The 12,080-nt window shown below is 55.5% G+C and overlaps 1 protein-coding gene across 1 annotated transcript; it reads left to right on the top strand.

Annotated features, from left to right (window-relative positions):
- Positions 1–237: 237 nt before the first annotated feature.
- Positions 238–3,358, top strand: DKK1 (dickkopf WNT signaling pathway inhibitor 1). The gene is made up of 4 exons (XM_064663842.1): positions 238–477; positions 1,422–1,578; positions 1,691–1,801; positions 2,521–3,358. The coding sequence occupies exons 1-4, from the start codon at positions 289–291 to the stop codon at positions 2,769–2,771; spliced, it is 708 nt and encodes a 235-aa protein (XP_064519912.1). The 5' UTR covers positions 238–288; the 3' UTR covers positions 2,772–3,358.
- Positions 3,359–12,080: the final 8,722 nt, after the last annotated feature.

A 12,080-nucleotide genomic window follows, 5' to 3' on the forward strand; every position in this document is an offset into this window, starting at 1 on the left:
TGGCCGGGAACAGGGGCGGGGGGTGGGAAATAGCGGGGGGGTCCTGCCCTCGCCGTTGCGAAACCCCCTCCCGACCAATGTCGGAGCCCTCGGGGCGGGGTGGGGGCGGTTTTGGGGGCTCGTGGGCACAGCCCCCCCCTCGGGAAGCCTTTGAAATCCCAGCCGGCGGGCCCCCCGCCCCGAGGGGGCGGGCAGGACGCGGCCCCGGGGGTATAAAGGCGGCGGAGGAGCGCAGGGAGCCGCTGCTCGGGGCCACCGCGGGCACGGGAGGGCACGGCGGGCACCAGGATGCGCGGGCTGGTGGCGCTGCTGGCGGCGCTGAGCTGCGCGGCCCCGGCGGGGCGGGCGGCGGCTCCAGGGGGCGGCCTCAGCTCCAACGCCATCAAGGGACCCCCCCCGGGGGGGGCCGAGGCCAGCGCCGCCCCCGCACCCCCCTTCGACGGCAGCAACAAGGCACCGCCGGCCGCCACCCGGCAGGTAGGAACGGGCATGGAGCGGGGGGACACCGGGAATGGAGGGGGGACACACGGAGAGCGCGGGGAGAGGGGACGTCGGGATGGATGGGAAACATACACTGGGGATGCAGGGAGGGGACACCGGGATGGATGGGGGACACGCAGAGAGGGTGGAGAGAGGGGACACCGGGAATGGATGTGGGACACGCAGCGAGGGTGGAGAGAAAGGACACCGGGGATGGATTGGGGACACACACCGGGAGGGATGTGGGACACACAGAGGGTGGAGAGAGGGGACACCGGCGATGGATGTGGGACACACACCGGGAGGGATGTGGGACACTCACCGAGGGTAGAGGGACCGCATCGGGGGTGGAGTTGAGGGATACATTTGGGACGGAGAGGAGGGACACACAAACACTTGAGGTGTGGGGAGACACCGAGGATGGAGGGGACACCAGGGCCAGGGGATGGAGGGAGGGGGTACCCACATGGGACGGAGGAAACGGGACACGCACCAGGGATGGAGGGGACACCGAGGATGGGGGGAGACGCATCGGGAGTGGAGAGGGGGACACCGGCGATGGAGGGGAAGGACATACCGGGGATAGAAGAGCGGGACACAGCGGAGGTGGATGGAGGGGACTCACAGGGGATGGTGGGACACACACACACACACACACCGGGGAAGGAGTCGGGGAGACACCTCGAGAGTGAAGGGGACACCAGGGAGAGGGAAGGCGCACCGGGGTGGAGGCAGGGGAGGGGACACATCGGAGATGGATGGAGGGGACGCACCGGGATGGAGCGGGGACATACCGGGGACGAAGTGCGGTGGGACACCTCGGGGCTGGAGGAGACCAGGGGATGAAGCGGGGACACACCGGGGACGGAGGAGGGGACACGCCCCGGGGATGGGAGTGTCGGCCTCGCTGACCCCCCTCCGCCTCCTCTGTGCCCCCCCAGCCTTTCCCGTGCGCCGAGGACGAGGACTGCGGCCCCGAGGAGTTCTGCGGGGGGGCGGCCCGCGGCGGGGGGGCCCCGCTGTGCCTCTCCTGCCGGAGGCGCCGCAAGCGCTGCCTGCGCGATGCCATGTGCTGCCCCGGCATGACCTGCAGCAACGGTGAGCGCCGGGGGCTGCGGGCTGGGGGCACTCTCGACGTGGCCGCAGGAGGGAAGTGGGAGGGGGGTGGAGTCCCGCCCGTGGCTGACAGCCGCCCCACTGCCCCCCGCAGGTCTCTGCACCCCGCCGGAGCCTCCCCACGGAGCCGCCGAGCTGGAGGAGCCCGGCACTGAGGCTCTGCCCCGACGGACACCCGCTCCCGCCTGGATCCCCACGGCCAAAGGTAAGGGGGGCTTTGCTGCTGGGACCCCAAGGCTCCTGGGAGGTGCCCACCCTGCCCTGCTGTCCCCTGTGGGATCAGTCCGGGATATCCACCCTTCACCTCTGTTCCCTGTGGGATCAGTCCAGGATGCCCACCCTGCTCTGCTGTCCGTTGTGGGATCAGTCTGGGATGCTCATCCTGTCTTTTTGCCCCCCACGGGATCAGTCTGGGATGCCCACCCTGCCCTACTGTCCCCTGTGGGATTGTTCCAGGATGCCCACCCTGCCCCACTGTCGTTTCCTCAGTGTCCACTATAGGGGTGACTTGAGTTGCCCACTCTGCCTTGCTGTCCCTCGTGGGATCAGTCTGAGATGCCCATCCTGCCCTGCTGTCCACTGTGGGCTCAGTCCAGGTTGCCCTCTCTGCCTCAGTGTCCCCTGTGGAATCAGTCTGGGATGCCCACTCTGCCCTGCTGTCCCCTTGGGATCAGTCTGGGATGCTCACCGTGAACCTCTCTCCCCCATGTCTGGGATGCCCTCTTTGCCTCAGGGATCAGTTCAGGATACCCACCCTTGCCCGCCGTCCCCTCGGGATCAGTCTGGGACGCTCCTCCTGCCCCCCTGCCCTCCTTGGAGGAACCCGGGCTGCCCACCCCACCCCGCCGTCCCCCGTGAGCGATCCCCACCCCTCCCCGCCGTCCCTGTCCCTGTCCCCCCGCTGACCCCCCCTGTCCCCCGCAGGCGAGGAGGGCGACCTGTGCCTGCGCTCGTCGGACTGCGCGGCCGGGCTGTGCTGCGCCCGCCACTTCTGGTCCAAGATGTGCAAGCCGGTGCTGCGGGAGGGGCAGGTGTGTACCCGGCACCGGCGGAAAGGCTCCCACGGGCTGGAGATCTTCCAGCGCTGCCACTGTGCCGAGGGCCTGGCGTGCCGCCTGCAGCGGGAGCTCGGCCCCGGGGACGCGTCCCGCCTGCACACCTGCCAGCGGCACTGAGACGGACACACGGACAGACACACGGACACCGGCGCGCGGCCCGGCCCCGCCGGGACAGACTCCGGCCCCGCCGGAGGGAAGGTTGTTTCTCAAGGGAACTACTTTAAAGCGACTTTCTTGCAGTACGTTACTGTGTTGTGAATACTGAGCTGGCACTTACGCTGTACATAACGCCGGGACTGGTCGGTTTTTCCCCCCCCTCGCGCTCTCCGAGGGACTGGGACTTTGTACACACTGGGTTTTTAATCCCGGCTCAAAGGGATGCCACCGTCTGTTTGCGAGCCAATAAATTCCTCTTCCAAACCAGCCTGAGCTGCCTCTGCCTCCCTGTCCCGCGTGTGGAGCCCTCCCGTGCCACGGGAGGGGGGGAAATGCCCGTTTTGGGGGCATTTTGGATGGGGGGGTGAGGGGGCCCATCAGAGCACCCCGTGGGAAAGGCTGATTGGTGTCACTATCGATTCAGCTGCTTTTTAGGCATTATTTAGGCCAGTGATCCCCTCTGGCCACCAGAGCAAGGATGGGCACTGTGGCCAGGGGTCCAGGGAGGGCAGGTGTCAGCAAAACACCCTCCTGCCCGATTTTGGAGAAGGGAGTGAAGGATCAGCAGAGGGGCTGTGCTGGACCCATCACTGCTCCGTCAGAGCAGTCTCTGCTCCCTGCACAATAAAGGCTTATTTTTCCTTCACTTTGCAGCGTGTTACTGTGGGGTTTCTCCCTGTTGGGCTGGCTTGGAGCGGGGGGACAGGTGCAAACACACATTTTTTCCCCACCCCCTTTAACTCCTAACATTGCCCACCCACTCCGAGTGGTTGTAGGTGAGTGTGGGGTTGGTGCCTATGCCTGCCTGGCAGGCTGCCCTCAGCCTCCCTGCAGCCTGGGGAAGGGGTTTGGGATGCAAACCCATGGTGGAGCCTTCCCTCTACGACCCAAAAGTGCTTTGCACCCCAAATCCAACTGCCGAGCAGCACATCCCTGCGTGGCTCCGAGGGCATCGTGTCCCATTCGCATCCCACGACTTTTAAATGCTCCCTGCCCGTGGGTGTTTGGTGCTGACTGTTTAGGGACCTGGAGGACATGGGGTTACAGGATACCCACCCAGCTGCAGCTCTGGCAGGAACCTGAGAGCACCAGCTGGTGCTAAACCAAGTCCAGAAAATGGAAGGGAGGGAGAATGCAGCCCCAGGTAGAAGGAAATGTTCAAGGGATCGTGTCCAGCTTCCTTCCAGCTCTGGGACCGGCTTGGAAGAGCCAAAGCTGCCCCAAACCAGCTGATGTAAAACACTGACGGTCCTTAAATCACCTGAAAGGACCATTCAAGCCTCTCCACCCCAGGGCTGTGTCTGGAGCAGCAGTTGGGTTGAAGCCACCCCCTGAAAGAGTTCCTGAATCGGAGGCTCGAGTTTCGTGCTTTAATCTTTGTGCAAGGCTTCAAAAATTAAAAATACCCGTTTTAAAGTGCTTCTAAAACACGTACTTTTAAAGCACATTATTTAAAAAAAATAAATTCTAGCACAGCACACACAATGATATGGTTATTTTATTATCATGGTAATGATCACACCCAGTAACAGTCAGTGACACCGAGGTGGTGAAGGTACCTGGCTTTGAGTAAAAGCATCAGGAATTATTCAGGTGGGTTCAGAGCTGGGTGTCAGACCCCTTTCAGCCCCACAGTGGCCTTGTGGTGATACCCAGCACTCTTCAGCACTTCAGACACCTCAATAAAGTGATTATTTCAGTCCAAAAGGCCTTGGGTACCATTTCTTGTCATTGTTAGTGCCGTGTTCTCCATCCTCTTGCCAAATTAACCAGAAATGCTTCTTATGCCTTGACATTCTTCACTTTTCCAGCCTGGAAAATTTAAAAAAAACCCACATTTTTTGGTAGCCATTCTTAGGCAAGAGGAGCCCAAGTCAGCACTGAGGGGCCTCTGAAGCCCTGGATGCCTCTGTCTCCTGTGGCCCGTGCCCAGCAGGATGGATCCTAACACAGATATCTCCAGAATAATTAGTTTCATGGCCAGATTTGACAAAGACATTGGGTTGGTGGGGTTTTCTTACCACATATGCATTCAGGATCTCCCCCTGTTTCTGCCCCATTTGAACTTCCAGGGTTTGTTCTTTAGGTAAAGCACCAATAAATCGGATTTCAGCAGTACTCCTTAGGAAAAAAAATCATGACAGTCTGATCCCGTGTCTGTTAAGATTTAACAAGACCAGTTCTTTAGGAGGGAGGTTTTCAGCCTGCCCGTGGCTCTGTGCATCCTTCAGCCCCCAGATCCTCAACCCACGTTAGGTTTTCACCGTCCTGGGAAGTCAAAATACTAATTTAGTGCCAAGAGCAGCTCAGAAACGTGGATAAACAGCCCCTGAGCCCTGTAAATGTGGTCACAGGGAGCAAAAGCTCTCTGTGCCCCCAGCACAGGGCAAAGGCTGCCAGAAGATGGGTGGGAAGCAGGGATTCCCCAAGGAATATACGGGCAGCATCACCAGGGTCCCTCCTGGATCCATCTCCACACTCTGGATTTTCAGAACCACAATTAAGCAAAACCAACCCAACAACAACAACAAATCCCTATGGGAAGTAGAACATGTGAGATTTGGGGAAAAAATGGAACGTGGGAAGCCTTTAAGTTTGGACTGGTTGGTGTGTCCAGATCTGGATCTCCTGCTCTGATCCAGAGAGAGAAGAGCTGGAGAAACACAGTGTGTTCCTTCAGCACAGGATCCACAAACCAGTGACACCTGTTGGAAAAGGCAGCTCAGGATGCACTTCCCCCACCATTCTCCTCTCTGATGAAATTACTCTCTTCAAAAAAGACAGGAAACCCCCCTCTTATTCCAAGCAAAGAGGATAGTCCCTGAAAGAAGCAGGTTTGGGTGGACGAGGAGCTTTAGTACCTCTTATTTACTCCCTGCTCTTGGTTATAGGGCTGAAGAGCTGCCAATAAAGCTCCATAAAGTTAAATATTGTTATTTATAGTAATAATAATAAAACCTGAAGCGCTGTAAAGCAGTCTCCCCTAACAGCTGGCTGCTGGCAGCACAGCTTTCCAGCTTCCTGCAGGTACAGGGACACCTTCCACTAGCCCAGGTTGCTCCAAGCCCCGTCCAACCTGGCCTTGGACACTTCCAGAGATCCAGGGGCAGCCACAGCTTCTCTGGGCAACCTGTGCCAGGGCCTCCCCACCCTTACAGGGAACAATTCCTTCCCAATATCCCATCTAACCCTGCCAGCTGCCAGTTTGTAGCTAGTCCCCCCTGTCCTGTCTCTCTCCAAAGTCCTTCTCCAACTCTGCAGTGCTTTTCCTTGGGGTGATTTTTCTGCACTGGGGATGCAGATTCTAGGGAGATGTATCCCCAGAAAGCTCCTCTCTGCTGCACCTGGGGACATAAAGGAATTAATCTTCCGAGGGAAGAAGTGGGGAGGATGGGACACGGAGCAGGTTTTCGCTGCCATTTGTAGTGAAATGACTTTTAGGGAAGCAAATCCCATTTTCTTCTCATTTTCTCCCTAAGTTCTTTCAGAAATCAGTTTCACCCCAAGCTGTTGCACAAAAAAATACCCCTTTTATTTTTAAATAACTCTTCGAAGTAGATGCTCACGGTCCCCTTGCTTCCACCGATCTTCACATCGTTTAAAAAACTAGACTCCAGCGCCCCTAAAACCACTCGTCTGAGGAACAAACCCTCTCCACAGTCACGCAGTGCAAGAAAGGGTTACAAACATCCTTCAATCCGCTCACTGGCATCAAGGTAAGAAAAGTTCCCGGGTTTTTTTATCCTCACCTCTCCCGACAGAGCGGAAACCCGCCCATTTTGGCTCAGAAGGATGAAAGCCCCGAGCAGAGGGAGCAGGTGAAAACCTCTGCGGCCGTAACACAACGCCGAAAGCTTTGGGGCGGTTTTGGGGTTTGTTTTCTCCTCTGTTTGGGGCTGGGTTTCTCGGGGGGGGGAGTTCCCCCACCTGCCCAAGCTGCTCTTTGTCCCAAGCCTTTCAGCTGGGGCTCTGCCGAGCAAACCTTGATCTCACTCGGGGTGGGAAGTGGAGCATCCAGGTGGTCCCGCTCCTCGGCACCCCTCGCAGAGCAGGAAAGGTGTGGGTTCCTGCACTCCCTCAAACAAATACACCTCATCCCTGCTAATCCAAAGGGATGTTTATTAGCCTTTTTTTCCTTTTCTCTCTCAAGCAGCTTTTTTTTTTCTTTTTCCCTCCCCCAGTGCCTGACTTGTGTCCCTAATTAACACCTTAAGAGGGGGGTGAGGATAACCGAGATACTTAAGGAGGGCACTTCTGGGCAGAGCTTCTAATCTACCTCTCAGGGAGGGAGGGGACCCATTAGCAGGTGATTTAAGGGAGTAATAAGTCCATCAACATGTAAATGGCCACGGCCCGATGAAAGGCTTGGCTGGGGCACAGCTGGGCCACAAGGGCACGTCGAGCCTCCCCCCCTCCGGGAATCTGGCAGGGATTGTCCCCCAAATCCCGGGGCCGAGCGGCTGGGAGAGGGAAGGGAGGCAGCTGCAGGGGGGTGGATGGATGGATGGATGGATTTTGTGGGGTGGGCAAAGAGCGAGCGCGAGTTTTGGGTGAGAAGGTGGCGCTTTGCCAGCCTGGCAGTGGTTAAAGGAATCCACAAGGAGGTGGAGGAAGGTGATCCAGGAGCCGCGGCAAAGAGGTGAAGCTGCTGCTGCTGCTGCTGGAGAAAACAAAGGTTTTCCCCTCCTTTGAAATAACTGTGGAGCAAGACATGGGAACAAACGCTTGTTGCTTGTGGTGGAAGGAGAGGATGATCTCCTACAAGGACGGGCGCTGGGATTGGGCTTTGCAGCTTTACTCGCCTTTTGTTTTAATTTTTAATATGAATTCTGTAGGGGGCACACACCCAGGAGAGGTAAATCGGGGGGGAAAACCACCATAGAATCGTTAAGGTTGCAATAAAACCGTCTAAGAACGTCGAACCCAACCAAAATCCCAGTAACCAGCCAAGAAAACCTTGCAGGACAATCTGGTGACACCAAGTGACTCCAGAAGCACAGAACTGTGGAAAATGTAGGGTGAGGTAGGAGCACATTCCCAGGAAAAGTTTGGCTGCTCTGAGCTGGCAAAGAGATGACTAAGGGGGGGTGGGAGATGTCTGTGAAGCTGAGGAGGGGACCGAGGGCTTATTTGTGTTTAGTACAAAAGAGAGAGATGGACTGTTCAGCTTAAAAACAAACCCAAGCTGTGTGGCCACAAAATGAAAACTCAGGTTTGAAAGAATCAAGTGACCTGGGGACAAAGCACATCCATGGGAAACAGAGATTTGGATGCAACTACTGGGTGAGGGAATCTCTAAATGCTGATTATGGGCAGCAGGAAGGGTGGTACTTGAAGTGTTTTAATAGTGGATTTTATTTAATTAATTAATTATATTATTAATTATTTATTGATTTGTTTAATTATTACGTTGGGGTTGTTTTTCTTGGATATTAGCTCCTGAAGGCCCTGTTGTTGCCACTTTGAGGTGATCCAGGGCTGCTTTCAGACTCACAGGGAAGCCTTAATCCATCTCCACTGATTTATTTCTTTATGATTTGACACCAAACCCTTCTCTGAAACACCTCACCGGTTCAAGAGGCTGATTTTGAGAAGAGTAGGTGATTATTCTGGTGGGAGGTGTCCCTGCCCGTGGCAGGGGGTTGGAATGAGATGATCTCTAAGGTCCCTTTCAACCCAAGCCATGGGTTCTATGCTGTGCAGCCCGAGCTCTGGAGCCCATGATATAAGGCCAAAGGGTGGAAGAATGTGTTTCAAGACTGGATCACTTGCTCTCCCCTTTTTTTTTTTTTTTTGTTTTGTTTTAATTAGTGCTGAGATCCAAGTCACAACAAATGAAAGTATTTCTATCCAGTTTTGATCTTGCACCTTAATCCTCTATTTTCCATGGATATACAGGAGCATTTGTAGCTTTATAGCCAGGCTTGTGGCCCTTCAAAATGCTGACTTCACTGCTTGGTGAGAAGCTGGACAATCCTGGAAGTCAGGTAGGACCTGAACTTCACAGGGAGGGGGTGGATTCTCCATCCCTGGAGGTGTTGAAGGTGAGACTGGATGTGGCATCAGTGCCATGGGCTGGGAACCACGGCGGGGTTGGATCAAGGGTTGGACTTGATGATCTCAGAAGTCCTTTCCTGTTGATTCTGTGATTGTATGATTCTATGAACTGAATTCACACAAGTAACAGCAAATCAAAACCACAATTACTTTATTTAATTTGTCTTCACTTGCACGTTCCAGGAGCATCTCTCCATTGGTGTGCAGCAGAAGGAGAACAGGGTATCAAAGCTCCTGCCACAATCTGTGTTTTGGAAGTGTGGAGAACCTCTCTGGGCAGGTTTTTTGCACCCACTGCCAAGCTGGGGTCACCTCCTCAGGAAGGAGCAGGCTGTGGGTTGGGAGGGGGAGATGTGAAATGCTGATGGAGCTGATTCCCACCACAAATGCCTGCCAGGGGTCCCTGCCCTGCTCTTGCCTGTGTCTCTGAGCGGGTCTGTGCTGGTGTGAGGTGCCCCAGCCTGCCCATCCTCCCCGGGATGTGCTGATCCCTCTGTGCTGGCCCAGACCTGTCACGTTAGAGGAGCTCTGGCAGCCCCAGCCAGGGGGAAAGGCTGACCATAAATGATCATCCAAGAAATGCAACCTCTCTTGGCTGCAGCCCAGGCTGTGCAGGGGGATGAGTGATGGCCACGAGAGCGGCGAGCCCAGATCTTTCCCCTATTTGGAGCCTTGCTCCCTGCACACCACAACCTGTGGGATGCACTGGGAGAGGAGGAAAGGGAAGAGCCTGGAGCTGTTTTCAGCTGGTCCTTTATTCCACTCCCATCCACAGGAACCACTTAAGCTCATGGGCTCCTGAGTTTTCAACCTAAACCACAAATCCTTCACACAGAAATCAGCTTCTACGTTTAATTTTCAGGGTTTTTTTAGGACTGTCAGGGTTTGGGGACGTACACTGCTTTTATTCAGGACAAATTTCTTCACTGGAAGGGTTGTGAGGCATTGGAAGGGGCTGGATGGTGGAGTCCCCATCCCTGGAGGTGTCCCAGGAAGGCCTGGCCGTGGCACTCAGTGCTCTGGGCTGGGGGACAAGGTGGGCATCGGGCACAGGGGGGACTCAGTGACCTTGGAGGGCTCTTCCAACCTCAGTGATTTTAATGATCTTTGCTGAGGGAACAGCCCAACCTCTCTGTCCCCAGGCTGGTGGGCACCAACACCTTCATTCACAGGCAATGCTCCTTCTCAAGCTCAGGGTTGCCCCAAAGCATTTATGTGACTTTCAGAGAAGGTTTGTTCATGCAGGATGTTTTGGCTTCCTCTTGTCAAGACAAGGCACTGTTATGAGCAGTATTGAAGTATTTTGTCCTATCATGTGTTGGGGAGAACTTCCAGCTCCTCCTTTGCAAGGAATCCCTTTGGAGACAGACGGGGGCTCAGGACACCACGAAACCTGTCCATGGACCAGGATCTACTCCCAGCAGGGTGATAAAGGGCTAATCCATCATTTCCATCAGAAAGCTCATTGGTAGGAGCTGCTGTCAGCCTTGCCTGACCAACCAGAAAGCAACAGGAATGCAAATGGGAAGGCTTTGTCATTCAAATTTTGATGGGTTTCAATCCCTGTCGTAGGATTTGATGTTCTCCCAGACACCCAGAAGCTGGGACAGCACAAGTCCAGTGGTGCCACCACACTGGGAGGAGGCACTGGCAGGGAGAGTGTGATGGGTTCCTGAGGAAGGTCATATTTTGAAGCCACTGTGATCAGCAGGGAGGAGAAAACCTTTTCCTCAGTTTATGTCACGTGCATTGGAAACTTCACTTCTATCTATTTTGGTTTAGAGATCATGTTCTCAAAAAATACCATTTAATTGTTGGCCAGAGCACTGTATTGGGAAAAGAGGCTTCCAGATTCCATCTGACCCACAGAACTCATCTGGATCCCTTTCAAAGCCCATCAAGGTTGTTTTGGGTTGGTTTGTCTTGGTGTTTTTGTGACAACTGGGAACAAGGAACCATCAAGGCCCACAGTCAGAATCATGGAATGATTTGAGCTGGAAAGGACCTCAAATCCCATCTCATCCCACCCCCTGCCATGGGCAGGGACACCTCCCACTAGCCCAGGTTGCTCCAAGCCCCGTCCAACCTGGCCTTGGGCACTCCCAGGGATCCAGGGGCAGCCACAGCTTCTCTGGGCAACCTGTGCCAGGGCCTCCCCACCCTCCCAGGGAAGGATTTCTGGTAAGAATTCTTATTATCCAGCACAATACCCTCCTGCTGCCTCTGTGGATTTATTTATGCCATGTGGAAATGCCCATTGGGTTTGTGGTACCATGGCATTTTAAAATGCCACAACAGTAACGGGCTGCAGAGAAGATTATCAATTTTCTCTCCTGAAGTTCTTCAAGGTTTCACTGCTCTTTAAAAGTTTACTTCCCAGTGGGATATGCAGTTGTTTGCTACTCTGTAGGCTGCTGTTTGACCTTCTGTTATGAAGGTTTCATACAGCAACTGTCAGCAAAGGAGTGGCAGAGCCCCGGCTGGTGGAAGCTGCTCAGTGCCTGGTTTCGTGCTGTTGAGCAACCCCAGGCATTAACTGCAGCCCTCCTGTCTGGGTTTTTGCCTTGATCTGCTGCTTGCAGCTCATCTCTCCACACTGCTGAACTCCCTGGGTTTGGGAAAGGGCCAGGTTCTGTCCCAGGAAGCTTCTGATGGTGCACAGGGTCCTGTTCGTGTGTCAGAGTCACGGGATATGCTGAGCTGGAAGGGACCCACAAGGATCATCCAGTCCAACCCCTGGCCCTGCACAGCCCCATCCCCAAGAGTCACATCTTGTGCCCCAGAGCATCATCCAAACCCTCCTGGAGCTCTGGCAGCCTTGGGGCTGTGCCCACTGCCCTGGGGAGCCTGGGCAGTGCCCAACCACCCTCTGGGGGAAGAACCTTTCCCTGAGATCCAACCTGACCCTGCCCTGGCACAGCTCCAGCCATTCCCTGGGTCCTGTCCCTGGTCACAGAGCAGAGCTCAGTCCCTGCCCCTCCTCTGCCCCTCCTGAGGAATTTGTAACTGCAGTGAGGGCTCCCCTCAGTCTCCTCCTCATGGGTCACAACACCCCACCCTCCATGTTGGTGTTAACGTGGCTGTGCAGCCCAAGCATCACCCTTAGACTGGGGGCACTGCCTCCAGGAGTGGTTGAACACCCCCTGGAGAGGGGACTGGAGCAGCTGCTGGGTTCCTGATGGTGTTTTTCAGCTTCTGTTTTTAGGCAACTTT

Source organism: Pseudopipra pipra, chromosome 8 (assembly GCF_036250125.1).
Source record: "Pseudopipra pipra isolate bDixPip1 chromosome 8, bDixPip1.hap1, whole genome shotgun sequence".
In the NCBI taxonomy this organism is placed as follows: Eukaryota; Metazoa; Chordata; class Aves; order Passeriformes; family Pipridae; genus Pseudopipra; species Pseudopipra pipra.